The following is a 19,640-nucleotide window of genomic DNA, read 5'->3' on the forward strand; positions in this document are numbered from 1 at the left end:
TGTACTGTGGAGACCTCACACCCTACGTGTTGAGCAATTCGGCGGTACGTCCACCCGGCCTCCCGCATGCCCACTATACGCCCTCGCTCAAAGTCCGTCAACTGCACATACGGTTCACGTCCACGCTGTCGCGGCATGCTACCAATGTTAAAGACTGCGATGGAGCTCCGTATGCCATGGCAAACTGGCTGACACTGATGGCGGCGGTGCACAAATGCTGCGCAGCTAGCGCCATTCGACGGCCAACACCGCGGTTCCTGGTGTGTCCGCTGTGCTGTGCGTGTGATCATTGCTTGTACAGCCCTCTCGCAGTGTCCGGAGCAAGTATGGTGGGTCTGACACACCGGTGTCAATGTGTTCTTTTTTCCATTTCCAGGAGTGTATTTTAAATCTTGGCTAGAGATAAATAATTGGTTTATCAGCGAATCATCTCAATTTTTATGCTACAATAAGATGAATGTGATAAGCCATTTTCATCCTGTATCCAGATGGCTGGCTGATTATTAAGCACTGTAATGTTGTTTTTCAAGTTAACTTATGTTGTATATACAGCTAACGAGGTTCAGCCGTACTTGTCATCTCATAAGTAATCCACACTAGTTGACAGAAAACCAAATCAGCCTTTCCGTATCTGCCCCATATTCACCAAATCTCTGTGGCTCAGTGCAGTGGTAGCTAGGTGAGATCCTCACAGGAAAAGGAATTTTCATTACCAATTTTTGTTTGTAAGTAACGAGAAGAGAGATGATATAAAATTTCCGATCACCACATTGTGTACAGTGTGCAAACCTTTTTGATGTGGTCAGGAGTGATACACACAATATTGTTGATCTTTTTGGAATCTCCAGGTAGGAATATCAACAATATTAGGAAAATGATATATTGCTACTCGCCGTAAAGTGTTGATTTCTGACGTGCCAGAGCTGCTTATTGTAAGGGTCATGGGTGCATGAGGTGTTCTTGCTTTTGTGTGTGTGTGTGTGTGTGTGTGTGTGTGTGTGTGTGTGTGTGTGTGTGTGCTTTTTGCTGAATAAGGATTTTGCTGTAATGTGTAACAATCCTCACATTATGCCTGTCTGCAACTCAAAGGATCATTTCTACGGTGTGAATAGCAGTCTATCCTGCCCCTAATATTGTTGATCTTTAAGTAATAAACAAAGCATACAGCTGTTCGTTGCCTGCCAGGTGTTATTTCAGGGGAATTGCCATATTTATCCGACTTTATGAACCTCCTTCAAAGAAATTCTTAACATTCTGATTAATAAAATATATAAAAACTGTTGTATTCGTAGAAAGTGTCATAAGATTTGCCGAAAGAAGTTAGATGGATTTTATAGCATTAATGCACAAGTAGTTTTGCATCCAGTGCCACATGAAGTAATTGAGCCAGTGCTCTATATTGTAATGTGAGTCCTACCCTCTTCGTCATTGTTACAAATTAGCTCTTACTTCCTTTGAATTTTGCGACTTGTGCATTTCGAAAATTTCCTTTTATCTCCTGCACCTTCATTCACATTTTTCAAGTAATTATAAAATCTAAATTGAGTTCATTTACACGTAGTGAACAATTTGCTGCTCCAGTTAATGAAGCTTTCTCTCATTTGGTCACCCGTGAGTTTGGAATATAGGACTGATGGTGTGTAATTTGTTCATAATCTAATACCACCGGAGAACATTCGCATTTCTGTGACATCAGATGCCCTTCCTGACGCATAGTCATTTGTGGTCTCTGCTTCATAAATCACCATTAACTTGAAATTGATGTCATATTGTTTGTGTGGGCAAAGTGTGAAATGCAGACTTGTAAATGCATGTCTTTCAACAGTTATGAATGTGTTTCACTTCAATTTACTGTTCTTGTAGTGTTAATCAAACTGCATAACAAGAATATTTTATGCTCTTGGATCCCTGGTGCTGAATCGGGAGAAATCTGGCCACTTCAGGATAACACGTACTTCATCATTTTTTGACAACATAGAAAATCAACAATGCTGTTGAGCAGTGGATACTTGAGCACCTTTGTTGAAACTCGTATTTAATTTATACAGACAGGTTGTGTGTATTCAGTGTTAAAATATTTATATTGGAATTAGTCTCCTGTAGAAATGTATACTACTGCAAAGTATTTGTCCATTTATTAGTCAGTTCAGATCAAACTACGTTTAAATTCAGGTGACTTGAAATTTAAGTGTTATAGGTGCTGCTGCTGTTTTTTTTTTTTTTTTTTTTTTGCGTGGTGGGCACCACAATGAAATTTGGTGCCCACTTGCCACTACATTACCCTCATTTGGCCAAATTTCTGCCACTGCACCCCATACGACCCCTTCCAAAATCATCAAATTAAATGTGCGCTTCAATTCGATAACCAATACTTAATATGTAAATGAAAGTCGCTCCTTCACTGACCTCGGTAACCAAAACTGTATTTGTGAATGTAAGATGACCCTGTATTTTTTGAATGACTAATCTGGATGACAAACCTTATCTTGTCAGTTAAGTACAGTAGTTTTGTGCCGGTGCTAGGTTTCCCTTCGTGTATTCCTGTAGTCACACAGCAAGACAGCTATAACACCACAGTTATCTCCCATAATACAGTTATCCACTTCTCCGCTTGAAACATTCTGCACCTTTCACTGATGGAAAGTTGAATATCCCTCCCTCCCTCCCTCCCCTGTTTTCAATGCTAATGTGCCATATGTTTGACCTTCTCTTTTTATGTCTTACAATCAGTGTTTAACAAATTTGTGAAAATAACTTTGTTCATTTGGTTGTGTCTGTGTAGGAAGAAAGTCTGAAGTTCGAGGCAGATAGTATATTGTCCGATGTGACAAAGAGGAAAGCAGAAGCCCGTCGACAATTGGCACTACTCTCAGCATTGGCTCGACTGAGGAAACTCCGGATTCAAATGGCCCTAGGACGCGGAGAGAAAGTGTCATCAGAATTGGATGCTTGTTTCTCTCGTGTTATTGGTTGGTTGATATTTAACCTAATTTTAATGTGATCTGAAATTTTCATTTGTGGAAATATTGTTAATTTTAATATTGAGGGATAGGAAATAGAGCACTTCTTATACATCAGGCCAAAAAGGTGGAAAGACTAACTCTGAAATAAACAACAAATCCTAATGTTTCAGAGTGAAAGTATGGGATGAAGTAGTGAAAAGTACATTAATGTAGATAATAAAGAACAAGACATACACCTGTTGTAGGTGAGCAAAGTAATGTGAATAGTGTTAAGAATTGCAAATCTAAACACTCAAATATAATTTTGTTAATAGAAATTTCTGGCAGAATTATACAGTTTGAATGAAGGTAATCTGCAGAATATTAGAGGCACTGACATAAATATGAATGAAAACCTTACTAGTTATTAGAAAAATGCATTTTCAGAGCTATTCACTGTTGTATATTACTTTTAGCTACAGGTGTAATTTGTTCAAAATGTGTACACAGTTGATGAATTGACTTGTAGCACAGTCTCTCATTATCAAATTTATCTAGTACTTCTCTTGTAAATATAAATACATAAGATTATATAAATTAGATTGACAATATTAACTCTTTTCTATAGTGTTCTTATAGTATTTCAATGCATAATATGTGTATTACTAGTTTGATAACTATTTTTTTTACTGACCTATGCAATTTAACTTTTTTTTCCATTGTAGCAACTGAAAAACAAAGTTGATGCGTCTTACCAAACAAAAGCGCTGGCAGTTCGATAGATACACAAACATACACATAAAATTCAAGCTTTCGCAACCAACGGTTGCTTCTTCAGGAAAGAGGGAAGGAGAGGGAAAGACGAAAGGATGTGGGTTTTAAGGGAGAGGGTAAGGAGTCATTCCAATCCCGGGAGCAGAAAGAAGCCTTTCCTTATGACGCCTGTTTACGTTTATGTACTATTGACACCTGTTTACATTTGATGACTTATCACATGGGTTGTTCATATAATACTTAATAAAATAAGCACTCAGAATAGACACATTTCTTGTTGTTCAAATCCAGTGGCAGCAAAATGGTGTTCTGCACGTGCAGAGTAAGCAGAACTTACACACAAGTGTGTGACGAGCTGCAAACCCTAGGTGAGCCGAGTGTCGGCGGAAATATCCAAAAATTGTGTGCTGTGCGAAGTACAGTGTGAGCCCCTCTCCCCCCCATCCCATGGGTCATTGGTTGCCCTTGCAGGCTTTAAATGAAACTTTTGTCATGTGACCAGATTTGTAAACTCATTGTGGGTTAGATCTGAGACCTGTATTTGAGTTAATGTATGCTTGTATGCATTTCAGATAATCTTAAGAGTCTTTGGGAAGAGAAAATGGAAGAATATGCTCTGGAGGAGAAAGGGCTAAGAGTGATGTTAACAGAAGCAGTTGATGAACGTAAGATCAGATATGACAGGACAGTTCTAGCCCAATGGAAAAGGTTACTGTTTGGACACAACCAAGCTGACAGTCAAAGTTTTTATGCAGCAGCAGAGAGGAACATTGAAGATTTCCTTGCTATCAGGTACTCTTTGATAAGAGAGGATGTGCAGCTATGCCTTTCGTTGCCCTGATAAACTTTTGCAATATGTTGGGAGTTCTCCCTCCCTACCAACCTACCTACCCAATCTTCTGCATATCTGTTGCCAATTTTGTCTGTTTTGATAATTGTGTTTTTTGTTTAGGTGGTCCTGGGATAAATGTTTGGCTCCTGCAAGTGCTCCAATGTCTTCTGCAATTCCAATTGGTTGGGTATTACCAACAAATCCTTCATCTGGTGCATGGGAAGCTTTACTATCATCCAAAACTCAAGATGATTAATTGTTTTTAATGCTTAAGGTTTGAAGAAAGGATTATTTGTATTTTTGCCAGCAGTAAATTATACTAATAAACAAAAATGAAAAGTAAATACTGAAAAATGTGTAATGCCTGTACAACTTCATACCATTTCCCTACCATATACATGCTATGTTCTTAGTTGAGCCGAATCTACAGATTACTTAGTTTTCCATCTTCTCTCTTCAATGAAAATAACCACTTCGGGAAGCTGAAGAGGTTAAGGTGTTCACTCACAACATGTGAGAAGTACTGGTTCGAGTTCCAAGCCTGCACGAATTTTCATGTGTCACCAGTAGGTAATATCTTCATACCGAATTCAGCTAATGTCAGAAAGATGCTGTAATTGCAAAAAAGAAAATTCATAAAAAAGATAAATGCTAATTTATGTAGGTATGTTGAATGTTAAAATACTAAGACATTGTGGTAAAATGGAAAAAATTCAGGCCAATATTTTATGAACTGGAGAGGTAAGATAACCGGAATGAGAGGAATATTTATAGTGCATATCATAGAACTATTCATATAGGGTGAGATAATGGTAGAACAGGAGTAGGAATAATAATTAATAAGGAAATTGGCAGTAGAATTAAGATAACCTACAAGAAACGAAGCACATTGATGGTCTCGCGTCTGTCAGCCGTCATAATTTAATATATTATTATTGTTATAAATATTTTTTGATTGTTGCCGCCTTACGTGGTGGGCCTTAATAAAAATATTTCATTTAATTTTGATTTACGATTAAATGCTTTCCTGAAGTTCTCCTTTTGAACAATATTAATCTCAAATTATTTGTTACATTAATGAATGTTAGACTTGTTGAATCTTAAAACACAAGTATATAAGCAGAATAATGTAATGAACTTTCCATATTAATTTCCTCGGCTAGTCAGCTCACTTTAAAGCAAAAGATCTTTAGTTATTAATTACAATTGCACCCCTCGCTGCCCCCCCTCAGACACCCCTCGCTGCCCCCCCTCAGTCACCCCTCGCTGCCCCCCCTCAGTCACCCCTCGCTGCCCCCCCTCAGTCACCCCTCGCTGCCCCCCCTCAGTCACCCCTCGCTGCCCCCCCTCAGTCACCCCTCGCTGCCCCCCCTCAGTCACCCCTCGCTGCCCCCCCTCAGTCACCCCTCGCTGCCCCCCCTCAGTCACCCCTCGCTGCCCCCCCTCAGTCACCCCTCGCTGCCCCCCCTCAGTCACCCCTCGCTGCCCCCCCTCAGTCACCCCTCGCTGCCCCCCCTCAGTCACCCCTCGCTGCCCCCCCTCAGTCACCCCTCGCTGCCCCCCCTCAGTCACCCCTCGCTGCCCCCCCTCAGTCACCCCTCGCTGCCCCCCCTCAGTCACCCCTCGCTGCCCCCCCTCAGTCACCCCTCGCTGCCCCCCCTCAGTCACCCCTCGCTGCCCCCCCTCAGTCACCCCTCGCTGCCCCCCCTCAGTCACCCCTCGCTGCCCCCCCTCAGTCACCCCTCGCTGCCCCCCCTCAGTCACCCCTCGCTGCCCCCCCTCAGTCACCCCTCGCTGCCCCCCCTCAGTCACCCCTCGCTGCCCCCCCTCAGTCACCCCTCGCTGCCCCCCCTCAGTCACCCCTCGCTGCCCCCCCTCAGTCACCCCTCGCTGCCCCCCCTCAGTCACCCCTCGCTGCCCCCCCTCAGTCACCCCTCGCTGCCCCCCCTCAGTCACCCCTCGCTGCCCCCCCTCAGTCACCCCTCGCTGCCCCCCCTCAGTCACCCCTCGCTGCCCCCCCTCAGTCACCCCTCGCTGCCCCCCCTCAGTCACCCCTCGCTGCCCCCCCTCAGTCACCCCTCGCTGCCCCCCCTCAGTCACCCCTCGCTGCCCCCCCTCAGTCACCCCTCGCTGCCCCCCCTCAGTCACCCCTCGCTGCCCCCCCTCAGTCACCCCTCGCTGCCCCCCCTCAGTCACCCCTCGCTGCCCCCCCTCAGTCACCCCTCGCTGCCCCCCCTCAGTCACCCCTCGCTGCCCCCCCTCAGTCACCCCTCGCTGCCCCCCCTCAGTCACCCCTCGCTGCCCCCCCTCAGTCACCCCTCGCTGCCCCCCCTCAGTCACCCCTCGCTGCCCCCCCTCAGTCACCCCTCGCTGCCCCCCCTCAGTCACCCCTCGCTGCCCCCCCTCAGTCACCCCTCGCTGCCCCCCCTCAGTCACCCCTCGCTGCCCCCCCTCAGTCACCCCTCGCTGCCCCCCCTCAGTCACCCCTCGCTGCCCCCCCTCAGTCACCCCTCGCTGCCCCCCCTCAGTCACCCCTCGCTGCCCCCCCTCAGTCACCCCTCGCTGCCCCCCCTCAGTCACCCCTCGCTGCCCCCCCTCAGTCACCCCTCGCTGCCCCCCCTCAGTCACCCCTCGCTGCCCCCCCCTCAGTCACCCCTCGCTGCCCCCACCTCAGTCACCCATCGCTGCCCCCCCCTCAGTCACCCCTCGCTGCCCCCCCCTCAGTCACCCCTCGCTGCCCCCCCCTCAGTCACCCATCGCTGCCCCCCCCTCAGTCACCCATCGCTGCCCCCCCTCAGTCACCCATCGCTGCCCCCCCCTCAGTCACCCATCGCTGCCCCCCCCTCAGTCACCCATCGCTGCCCCCCCCCTCAGTCACCCATCGCTGCCCCCCCTCAGTCACCAATCGCTGCCCCCCCCTCAGTCACCCATCGCTGCCCCCCCCTCAGTCACCCATCGCTGCCCCCCCCCTCAGTCACCCATCGCTGCCCCCCCTCAGTCACCCCCCCTCAGTCACCCCCCCCAGTCACCCCCCCCCAGTCACCCCACCCCAGTCACCCCACCCGTCACCCCCCCCCAGTCACCCCCCCAGTCACCCCCCCCTCAGTCACCCCCCCCCTCAGTCACCCCCCCCTCAGTCACCCCCCCCTCTGTCACCCCCCCCCTCAGTCACCCCCCCCTCAGTCACCCCCCCCTCAGTCACCCCCCCTCAGTCACACCCCCTCAGTCACCCCCCCCTCAGTCACCCCCCCCTCAGTCACCCCCCCCTCAGTCACCCCCCCCTCAGTCACCCCCCCCTCAGTCACCCCCCCCTCAGTCACCCCCCCCTCAGTCACCCCCCCTCAGTCACCCCGCCCTCAGTCACCCCGCCCTCAGTCACCCCCCCCCCTCAGTCACCCCCCCCCCTCAGTCACCCCCCCCCCCTCAGTCACCCCCCCCCCTCAGTCACCCCCCCCTCAGTCACCCCCCCCTCAGTCACCCCCCCTCTCAGTCACCCCCCCTCTCAGTCACCCCCCCCCTCAGTCACCCCCCCCCCCCCCCCCTCAGTCACCCCCCCCCTCAGTCACCCCCCCTCAGTCACCCCCCCTCAGTCACCCCCCCCCTCAGCCACCCCCCCCCCCTCAGTCACCCCCCCCCTCAGTCACCCCCCCCTCAGTCACCCCCCCCCTCAGTCACCCCCCCCTCAGTCACCCCCCCCCCTCAGTCACACCCCCCTCAGTCACCCCCCCCCTCAGTCACCCCCCCCTCAGTCACCCCCCCCTCAGTCACCCCCCCCTCAGTCACCCCCCCCTCAGTCACCCCCCCCTCAGTAACCCCCCCCTCAGTAACCCCTCGCTGCCGTCACCCCTCGCTGCCGTCACCCCTCGCTGCCGTCACCCCTCGCTGCCGTCACCCCTCGCCGTCACCCCTCGCTGCCGTCACCCCTCGCTGCCGTCACCCCTCGCTGCCGTCACCCCTCCGCTGCCGTCACCCCTCCGCTGCCGTCACCCCTCCGCTGCCGTCACCCCCTCCGCTGCCGTCACCCCTCCGCTGCCGTCACCCCCTCCGCTGCCGTCACCCCCTCCGCTGCCGTCACCCCCTCCGCTGCCGTCACCCCCTCCGCTGCCGTCACCCCCTCCGCTGCCGTCACCCCCTCCGCTGCCGTCACCCCCTCCGCTGCCGTCACCCCCTCCGCTGCCGTCACCCCCTCCGCTGCCGTCACCCCCTCCGCTGCCGTCACCCCCTCCGCTGCCGTCACCCCCTCCGCTGCCGTCACCCCCTCCGCTGCCGTCACCCCCTCCGCTGCCGTCACCCCCTCCGCTGCCGTCACCCCCTCCGCTGCCGTCACCCCCTCCGCTGCCGTCACCCCCTCCGCTGCCGTCACCCCCTCCGCTGCCGTCACCCCCTCCGCTGCCGTCACCCCCTCCGCTGCCGTCACCCCCTCCGCTGCCGTCACCCCCTCCGCTGCCGTCACCCCCTCCGCTGCCGTCACCCCCTCCGCTGCCGTCACCCCCTCCGCTGCCGTCACCCCCTCCGCTGCCGTCACCCCCTCCGCTGCCGTCACCCCCTCCGCTGCCGTCACCCCCTCCGCTGCCGTCACCCCCTCCGCTGCCGTCACCCCCTCCGCTGCCGTCACCCCCTCCGCTGCCGTCACCCCCTCCGCTGCCGTCACCCCCTCCGCTGCCGTCACCCCCTCCGCTGCCGTCACCCCCTCCGCTGCCGTCACCCCCTCCGCTGCCGTCACCCCCTCCGCTGCCGTCACCCCCTCCGCTGCCGTCACCCCCTCCGCTGCCGTCACCCCCTCCGCTGCCGTCACCCCCTCCGCTGCCGTCACCCCCTCCGCTGCCGTCACCCCCTCCGCTGCCGTCACCCCCTCCGCTGCCGTCACCCCCTCCGCTGCCGTCACCCCCTCCGCTGCCGTCACCCCCTCCGCTGCCGTCACCCCCTCCGCTGCCGTCACCCCCTCCGCTGCCGTCACCCCCTCCGCTGCCGTCACCCCCTCCGCTGCCGTCACCCCCTCCGCTGCCGTCACCCCCTCCGCTGCCGTCACCCCCTCCGCTGCCGTCACCCCCTCCGCTGCCGTCACCCCCCTCCGCTGCCGTCACCCCCCTCCGCTGCCGTCACCCCCTCCGCTGCCGTCACCCCCTCCGCTGCCGTCACCCCCTCCGCTGCCGTCACCCCCTCCGCTGCCGTCACCCCCTCCGCTGCCGTCACCCCCTCCGCTGCCGTCACCCCCTCCGCTGCCGTCACCCCCTCCGCTGCCGTCACCCCCTCCGCTGCCGTCACCCCCTCCGCTGCCGTCACCCCCTCCGCTGCCGTCACCCCCTCCGCTGCCGTCACCCCCTCCGCTGCCGTCACCCCCTCCGCTGCCGTCACCCCCTCCGCTGCCGTCACCCCCTCCGCTGCCGTCACCCCCTCCGCTGCCGTCACCCCCTCCGCTGCCGTCACCCCCTCCGCTGCCGTCACCCCCTCCGCTGCCGTCACCCCCTCCGCTGCCGTCACCCCCTCCGCTGCCGTCACCCCCTCCGCTGCCGTCACCCCCTCCGCTGCCGTCACCCCCTCCGCTGCCGTCACCCCCTCCGCTGCCGTCACCCCCTCCGCTGCCGTCACCCCCTCCGCTGCCGTCACCCCCTCCGCTGCCGTCACCCCCTCCGCTGCCGTCACCCCCTCCGCTGCCGTCAACCCCTCCGCTGCCGTCAACCCCTCCGCTGCCGTCAACCCCTCCGCTGCCGTCAACCCCTCCGCTGCCGTCAACCCCTCCGCTGCCGTCAACCCCTCCGCTGCCGTCAACCCCTCCGCTGCCGTCAACCCCTCCGCTGCCGTCAACCCCTCCGCTGCCGTCAACCCCTCCGCTGCCGTCAACCCCTCCGCTGCCGTCAACCCCTCCGCTGCCGTCAACCCCTCCGCTGCCGTCAACCCCTCCGCTGCCGTCAACCCCTCCGCTGCCGTCAACCCCTCCGCTGCCGTCAACCCCTCCGCTGCCGTCAACCCCTCCGCTGCCGTCAACCCCTCCGCTGCCGTCAACCCCTCCGCTGCCGTCAACCCCTCCGCTGCCGTCAACCCCTCCGCTGCCGTCAACCCCTCCGCTGCCGTCAACCCCTCCGCTGCCGTCAACCCCTCCGCTGCCGTCAACCCCTCCGCTGCCGTCAACCCCTCCGCTGCCGTCAACCCCTCCGCTGCCGTCAACCCCTCCGCTGCCGTCAACCCCTCCGCTGCCGTCAACCCCTCCGCTGCCGTCAACCCCTCCGCTGCCGTCAACCCCTCCGCTGCCGTCAACCCCTCCGCTGCCGTCAACCCCTCCGCTGCCGTCAACCCCTCCGCTGCCGTCAACCCCTCCGCTGCCGTCAACCCCTCCGCTGCCGTCAACCCCTCCGCTGCCGCCACCCCTCCGCTGCCGTCAACCCCTCCGCTGCCGCCACCCCTCCGCTGCCGCCACCCCTCCTCCTCAGTCACCCCTCCGCTGCCGTCACCCCTCCTCCTCAGTCACCCCTCCTCCTCAGTCACCCCTCCTCCTCAGTCACCCCTCCTCCTCAGTCACCCCTCCTCCTCAGTCACCCCTCCTCCTCAGTCACCCCTCCTCCTCAGTCACCCCTCCTCCTCAGTCACCCCTCCTCCTCAGTCACCCCTCCCACGCGCGAGAGTACTTTCTCTTACCTCCGTTAACAATTGCCATGTTGTCGGAGTCCTGGCTCTGGCTGTCGGCTATGGTACTGAAAATAAGAATCTTAAAGCTACGTAGTTCTGCAACTTCGTGCGGCTGTGGAGAAAAATTAATATTATGTTAATAGTGGGAGAGTATTTCGCTTTCGCTAATTTTTCATTAGTTAATGTCACCACGTAATGGCGTCGCTGGCTGCATCGGCTGCTACGATTGTTGAACTGTAAATTACTTGAATGCAGGTTAATTCAAGGAAGTTGGACATGAAATCGGGATCACCTCTTACAAATTAAAAGTGCACAATAATATTAAATGAGTATTTTATATGCTTAACTCACACACATATGCTTACATTTGCCAGCACTCGAAAGGTGTCCGTCTATATACAATCAAGACAAGAGAAGAAGTGAATACGACTAAAAAATTGACACGAGAGCTTATCTTGTCACCTCTTTAGATCATTTTGTCAAATTATTTCTTTGCAATTGAAACTTACATAGAGAAATTATTATTTTACGGCTACATGATAAAAATATATTATTCAATTTTTAAATGTCTCTTCTTTATAAATACTGTTTTTTAAATATAGCACTGGGGACACTATAATGGTCAAATTGGATGGATGTTTAACAGCCATTGTAATTATAAAAGTGTAAATGCCAGCTGTAGGTGCAGATGACAGCTGCAATTATGTTAATTAATTCAAAGAATATGTGTAAGAAAATAATAATTTAATCTTAGTGGAAGTCCAGAATGCAGGTGAAGGTAGGAAACAGAAAGTTAGAATTTGGGTCTTGGTAAGCAAAATTAGATGGTAGATAGATCAGTAGTATAATGTGCTGGGGTCAAGTTAGTCAAAGAACACACACTTTAAGAGTATTCTGGAGAAGGAAGTGTTCATGCAAAATACCACTGAATCATTGAAATTACAGAGAAAGTATTTGAAAGGTTACAACTCACAGAAGCTGAAATAATCACAATTTCAGACTACTTTAGGAGAATTTTATTTTAAAAAAATAGCACCACACTTCAGACATTTGCTGATGTGGAGAACTGATGGAATATGAGGGGGTATCCTAAAAAAATGAATTATTTTTTAAAAGCTATATATTTTCAGTTTACAAAACAATCTTGTTCCCTTCAAAATGCTCTCCATTACAGCTAATACATTTGTCCCACAAGTGCTTCCACTATTCGTAAGAATTTTTTGTAGATGTCTTTAGAATGCATGACTGCTCCTCCCTAATTTTTTTCGTGACTTCTTCAAAGTTTTCAAATCCGTGTCCTTTCAAATATGAAAGTCACACGGAGCTAGGTCATATGAACACTGTAGCACACTCTTAAAACTTCCAAATAAAATGTTTGATTGAGTGTCTGACCTGGGGGAACAAACTCTGAGCGAACTGCGCCCTTTGTATAAAAAAAGCAAATCAAAACTATGCTGATTTGACTTGGCACTTTTTTTTATGGGTGACAGTGACATCTTCCATTGGCTTGAATATTGTTCCACCCCTGTAACCATAGCAGCTGACTCATCGCCAGAAAATTTGGAGTAGTAGCTATTGTTTCAAAGCACAGTATGTTTCAAATTGACATTCCTTGTGATTGTCAGTCAGAACCCACAGAACAAACTTGGCAGCAACCATTTTCGTTCCCAAATCTTCGGTCAAAATTCACTGAACAGAGCTCCAAGATAGCTCACTAATCTCTGGCAGTTGATCAGTTGTGGCTGTCAATGTTTTGTGAGCACAAGCTCTCAAATTTTTTCAATATTTTCGTCGATTCAGGCAGTTGATGGACATCCACGAGGTTTGTCATCAATAGACATGTTGCTAATTTTAAATTGAGCAAACCACTGATATGCTAGAGTTTTTCCCATAGTGTCACCTTATTAAGCTGTTTTCAGCATCATTTTTATTGAGTAGAAAACAAAATTTCACAGCAGCCTAAAAAAAAGGCAAAACAGCACTAGCAAAAAGTCACTGCAGATGAACAGAACAAGCCAGGTTAACAACATAGGTGGTGCCGAACTGGCAATGAGTTGCAGTATACATGCCTAGCAGCAAAAATGCATACATACTACACTAGCTCTGCCCACGGCAATGTCATTCCAGTGGCTGGTTGTGTGTGGTTTTTTAATCCCCTCGTAGACTTAAAAGGTGTTGTAAGTGCAGTTAAAAAAGTACTAGGAATGAAAAGGCAGAGAGAGACATGGATCACTTGAGTGATACTAGAATTAATAGAGAAAGAACAAAAACGTAAAATGATGAAAGTGAACAACAACAAAGCTCACTCTGAAATGAAATTATCCAGAAATTAGAAAATCTAAAGGAGAGTGATTTGGATACTGTACAAGGGCTAATACTCTCTTGGGGGAACACAGAATAAGGCATTCAATGATTCGAACAGAAAGGTGTAACGGAAAAAAATAGAGATGGAAAAAATACTAAAATAAATTTTATAGTTTTCCAAGAGCAGTTAGACCAATTGGAAATAGACCAGCACCAGATGATGACAGGGGAGTTACTCTACTCTCTTCTGAATTTTAAAAAGCTTCGCATGAATCTGGAAGAAATGGATTTCCAGGGCATAAAGTCAAGGGACAAAGTAGTGACTATGCAAGCTTGTGTGTGAAATTTTATGGAACTGGAAAAGTTCCATCAGATTGCAAAAATAATATAATTATTGCACTTCCTAAGAAAGCAACAGCAGATAGATTTGAAAATTACAGCTCAGTCACTATAGTACCACACGCATCAGAAATACTCATAATACGCTAGTGAAGAACGGAATGGAAAATTGAAAACAGATAAGGTGAGGACCAGTTTGGTATTAGGAGAAGCAGGATTGCTCAATGCTACTTTTAGCACTGATGTTAATAATAGTTCACAAATAAAAAAATAAGTAACATACATCACTTCAATTGATTCTTAGAGGGCTTGTTATAATGTGAAATGGAATAAAATGTTCTCCATTCTGAAGCACTGTGGTTTCAGCTACAGAGAGAAAAGATAATCCATGGTCTTTGTGAGAGACAGACTCTAATACTCAGCATTGACAAAATGATATAAGAGGCTAAAATCAGGGAAGGTATAAGATAGGGTTGCTTATTGTTACCAATGGTAATTTTGTATAGAAGAGACAGCAGGGGAAGTACAGGAATAACTCATTGGGAGAGTTCATATTAGACAGCAATTTGGAGGGATACAGTTTACTGACAACAAAGCAATGGTCTCAGGAGATGAACAGAAAATAAGTCGGATGCTCAACCTTCTGACTATTCTATATGGGTTAACTTGTGTCACTACCACTGTCCCCAGGTGTTGTACACTTGTTTAAATATATCACTGCTCTTGCATGTGGTGCTGTAGAGATGATTTGCTTTTTAGCTTGTATTTGAAAAGGAGGGGGGTGGGGGGAGCAGGAAGAATGAAAAATTATATTGACTGCTACTCAATGGTAAATTACTGAACATATTAAAATGTAGTGATTATGAGCCAAGAGATTATGAATTGGAGGAGGAGAGCTGGAAGCTTGAGAACGGAGAAACTTAGATATAACAGTCATAGCTGAAGCAAAACTTTTAAATACGTTTCGTGACATAGCAGAATATGAAGATGAAACATTTACATATTTATTATATTAGGAATACACTGGTGTTTCTTCAGGCTTCTTCTTTAGGTAAAGTGCTTTAGTTTCTGATCAGAAACACAAAGGGAAGAACCAGTGTTTGTAACCAGAAACCTTTAGTAGAATAACTGCTTGTGTCCATGGAAAGTTCGTTACATATGCGCAGCATACATTTGATTACAAGGCTGCTGGAAGGAAGATCTCCTCTTTGAAAATAGAGGAACAGCATTAAGTATGAACATTGGCAGGTAGGTGATCATCTTATACCCATTACATTTTGCTATAAATTCACAGCCAGGACACCTAAAACTATGTTATTGATTATTCAAACTAACCTATATTAAATTATTTTAACAACAGAATGTGTTTGTTTATTTGTTGCAAAGTAGTGTGAACTGGAACAAGCTTGTAATGACTGTCATAAAAAAGGTGAATGGTCCACTTCAGTTTATTGGGAGAATTTTAGGAAAGTGTGGATTATCTGTGAAGGCGATCACATGTAGAACACTGGTGTGACCCATCTTGAGTACTTCTCAAGTGTTTGGGATTCCCACCAGGTCAGAGTAAAAAAAAACATCAAAGAAATTCAGAGGCAAGCTGCTAGATTTGTTACCAGCAGGTTCAGACAACATGTAAGTATTACAGAGATATTTTGGGAGCTCAATTGGGAATTTTTGGAGAGAAGGCCACATTGTTCTTGAGGAAAACAGTTGAGAAAATTTAGAAAACCAGCATTGGAAGCTGACTGCAGAACAATTTGGCTACAGCCAACATACATTTCGCATAAGGACCACAAAGAAATTAATGCTCTTATTGAGGTGTACAGACAGTAGTTTCTCCCTCTCTCAGCTCGCAACAGGAGCAGGAAAGGAAATAACTGGTAGTGGTGCAAGGTACCTTTCACCAAACACCATGCAGTGTCTTGTGAAGTATGTATGTATGTAGGTGTATGTCTTAATTCAGCTTTTCATACCAGTAAAAGATACATGCATACATTGATATAGGTATTAGTGAAGATCAACAATTATCAGTTTTCTGTTACAAAAACAAGCTTCTGGCTGTGTACCAGTACACTAACAGTTTTAAAAGGGCATTACAATTTGGAATCTTCTATTGAGTAATGGTATTTCCCTTTCAGTAAGAGCTTCAGGTTTTTAAATTGGTTACCTTAAAATCAGATGGTAGTTTATTGCAGAAAATTGTCCCCATTATATGTAGACTGCAGTCTGTAGACTTTTTATTACTTGTGCTTATGTGAAAGCTTTCTCTTCCCTGTGTGTATTTATTACATACATTACTGTTTTTACATCATGCTGTGTATTTAATTTCACAAACATAATTGTCTGCAGAAGCACATAGAGGAGATGGTAAGTATTTTATATTTCTCATGTAGCTACCACTCATACTGCCTTTTTTGCAGTTTGAAAATCCTGTTTGTATGGACTACTGGTGTCCCACCCTACATCTTGATACCATTGTACAGTTGTGGACTTATCAAACTAAAATATATTTGCCATAAGGTATCATAGTTCAGGAAGGCTGAACCCCAGTAAATACTGACTTGAAATGTAAAGAGTAAATACTGACATTCTTACAAATTAGATCAATGCTCTTCTCAGGACAGGTGTTTGTCCACAACTCTTCCCGAAAGTTTGAGTTTGTTTGAGTGCAAAAGGAGGTGTAAATGGAGTAACATTTTTTGTTTGGATTATAGTTAACACATTCCGGCTGCTGTCCACAGAGATTACAGGCATGTTTTAATTTCACCAGCAGTCAGTACTCTTTTAAGTGTCTCTGGGTGCGGCTTTCCTGGCTGTTACTTCACAATACATAATTCCCAAGCAGTGATGGCTTGAATTCACTTGTTCACTCGTTTAGTACTTGTAGAGTTGCTCAGTAGATCTTCCTTTTTCCACAAAGTGCTATGTGATTTGAAAAACATATTACAGGCATGATTAGTTCCTAAACATTCATCTTTGCAGTGCAGTTCCATTCTTGTCTTGATTGCAGAAGTTTGTCATAAAATGGGGACACTTTGACTGAGGAAGAAATTCTGTGATTGCTTGAAGAATCTGGTTCCAAAATTGATGATAATGGTTTTGAAATTTATGACAGTATTTCTGAAATAGGTGGAAATCTGCTTTCCTTCTTGCATTTTATAAGCAGGAGCTACATAACAAAGTCAAAAAAATTTAAAATATCTGGTGTCTGCAGCAGTCACTGTGGCCCTACTGGAAAGTGTCCAGCAGGAATTTCAGTGCCACTATCTTCTCTTTATTTACAAGTAGCTTATTTGCAGTAAGGTAAGTTGACAGAATATTGCAACTAATTTCACTACTGTTGGCAGCAGTTTTCACATCACTGCCCCAACTGACAAAGGATGTGTCATTCACTTAACTTAATAACTTGGCAGTTTGCGTAAGTTATTAATATGTGCAAGCATCAGGAAAGACACTAATGTGGCCCAAGAAGGAGACCTACCTTTAGATGAATCAACGTTCCTTTGGAGGAACAGATTGTGATTTAGACAGTATATGCAAAACAAAAGGCATAAACGTGGCATCAAAATGTTCATGTTTAATTTATTTATTAAGTTCTTTAGGACCCTACAAGTCTAAGCAACTTGGCCACAGAATGAGTCAGTACATAGTTTACAGAATGCTGATTCTAAAATTTATAAACTAAGAATTAAATGTTTAATAAAACATGAAAAACACATTACAGAACAGAGTTCCCAGTTACTGCAAGGAATTCCTGTACAGAAGAAAGGGTATGTGCCATGAGGAAACCTATCAACTTGTATTGGAATACTTGGGGTTTATCGCTCAATTTTTTTCTGTTCTGCTAGGAAGCTATTGTAAATGAAACACACTCAATAGACCACATTCTTGTGTACAATGCTTAAGGAGGTGTTATCCAAGTGCATATCATTTTTTGCGTAATGTGTGCTAAATGAATGTCGCAGTTTCTTCTGAAACAGCCATTATTGTCAACAACATATTGCGTGATTGAATATATATATACAGGAACTGTAGAATGAGAATCCAGACACATCTGAAGTGTGGCCTACATGAAGTTTGCTAACTGACACTGCATATCAGTCTGACTTGTTTCTGAGCTAATATTATTCTTCATGAATGCAGAGTGTTGCCCCAAAATATAACACCATTCGAGATGACAGAATGGAAATAAGCTAAGTAGACAAGCTTTTGTGTTTCAGTGTCAGAAACAGTGGAGGTCTTTCTTATAAAGAAGATAGCAGCATCCAGTTTCTGCACAAGATCTAGAATGTGACAATTCCTAGAAGGCTTTCTGCCTATCCCCTGTCATAATAATTTAAAATGATCTACATCACTGACTGTTGACCATCATTGTGTGCTAAAATTTCCCTTTTTCAAAGGTTTCACCTCAGAAACTGTAAGCATTGCGTTTTGTTACTGTAAAACATTAATCTGTTATCTGAAAGCCATGTGCTGACTATCCCATTAGCTAAATTATTTATACAGTATTACATTCCACAGCATTCATAATGTCACTGGGGTTAAAGAGAAAAAGTGCTGGACCCACAATAGAACCCTGTGCCATTCTCCTACTTTATGGGGGAGGGGAGTTCAAAAAGTTTCTAGCCTAACAAATAAAGAATGACAGATATTTCATAGTACCAATTTATTTTTCAATATAATACCCATGCACACTTATACACTCACAGGCACGCTCAGAAAATTTCTGCAAACCATTTAAATAAAAGGTTTTCCTTTTGAGGTCTTTTTAAGGTTTGGGGAAAAAAAAGTCTTATTGAGCCAAATATGGAGAATATGGCTGATGACGTAACAATTCAAACATGCAGTTTCCAGTGTAGTGAGGGATTTGTATGCCAGTGTGTTGTCCTGATGCAAAAGAACTCCGCACGCCAACTTTTCTTTCTCTCTTCTCTCAAACAGCATAGGAGGGTGCAATAATATGGTGCATTGATAGTTACACCCATTCTGGTTGATTTTCGCATCCGGAACTTTTTTGGGGTAGGGGATGAAGGATGTTCCATTGTTGTGACTGTTGTTTTGTCTCAGGATCAACGTGTTGAACCCATGTTTCGTCCATTATCACATACCTTGCAAGAAAGACATCCTCACCCACTTCAAATTGGCAAACATTTCTTCACAACACTGCACATGCTCCAATCTGATCTGTATTCAAGTCTTTCGGGAGCCACTGAGATGAAACTTTCTGCATTCTCAAAATATCCACAACAATGTCATGATTACACCCATTGGAGATTCCAAATGTGGTTTCAATGTGCTGCAACATTGACTGACTATCCTGCAAAATCGTATCATATATTGCAGTCACTGTTTCATCAGTTCTGCCCCTTGACGCTTCTTCCACACTCGTTCTTCCACATTTGAAGTCTGACACCCAGTTTTCCACTGTTGCATAAGATGGAGCATGCTCCTTAAGTGTAGTCTGCATGCTGTCTGTAATTTCCTTGGGCATCATTCCCTTCAAATGAAGATATTCAGTCACACCATGGTTCTCAATTCTCTCAATATTAGCCATTTTATATTTACACTATGGTACAGAACATTTCCTAGCAGCAAAACTAACGAAGCTGGAGCCGCAAAATTTAACTTGCATACCCACAGAGGGTCACCATAAAAGTGGGTGGTGGTGTTTGCGCTAGACATTACAGTAACTACCTCGGGCTAGAAACTTCTTGAGCGCCCCTCGTACGTGAGTCAGATTCTAACCTCTTCCTTGTTTATGAGCACTGGATGACAGCCTTCCACTCCCACTTTCCAGGTATGAAGGAAATCATTGTTGAACTTAT

At 47.7% G+C, this 19,640-nt stretch overlaps 3 protein-coding genes across 4 annotated transcripts in view; 2 read left to right on the forward strand and 1 right to left on the reverse strand.

Moving 5' to 3' along the window:
- LOC126281362 (programmed cell death protein 7-like) overlaps positions 1–4,892 on the forward strand; it is a 45,993-nt gene extending 41,101 nt beyond the window's left edge. For both annotated transcript variants that reach the window (XM_049980275.1, XM_049980276.1), the window contains 3 exons: positions 2,783–2,969; positions 4,289–4,508; positions 4,669–4,892. In XM_049980275.1, coding sequence (XP_049836232.1) covers positions 2,783–2,969; positions 4,289–4,508; positions 4,669–4,804 — 543 coding nt within the window. In that variant the 3' untranslated portion in view covers positions 4,805–4,892. The remainder of the gene's footprint in view (positions 1–2,782; positions 2,970–4,288; positions 4,509–4,668) is intronic.
- A 2,980-nt stretch (positions 4,893–7,872) lies between these two features.
- LOC126282426 (uncharacterized) lies at positions 7,873–9,609 on the forward strand (the record flags this gene model as incomplete). Its single annotated transcript, XM_049982084.1, has 2 exons — positions 7,873–7,919; positions 8,580–9,609. Coding segments are annotated over 2 exons (1,077 nt in total), but the record flags the coding sequence as incomplete, so codon positions are not given.
- Positions 9,610–9,628: 19 nt separating this feature from the next.
- On the reverse strand, positions 9,629–19,306 carry LOC126282427 (PE-PGRS family protein PE_PGRS16-like). The gene is made up of 2 exons (XM_049982085.1): positions 19,163–19,306; positions 9,629–10,918 (listed from the first exon to the last, which is right to left on the reverse strand). Exons 1-2 carry the CDS (start codon positions 19,304–19,306, stop codon positions 9,629–9,631), a joined length of 1,434 nt encoding a protein of 477 aa, XP_049838042.1.
- Positions 19,307–19,640: the final 334 nt, after the last annotated feature.

The sequence above is a fragment of the Schistocerca gregaria genome, chromosome 7 (assembly GCF_023897955.1).
Source record: "Schistocerca gregaria isolate iqSchGreg1 chromosome 7, iqSchGreg1.2, whole genome shotgun sequence".
Classification (NCBI taxonomy): domain Eukaryota; kingdom Metazoa; phylum Arthropoda; class Insecta; order Orthoptera; family Acrididae; genus Schistocerca; species Schistocerca gregaria.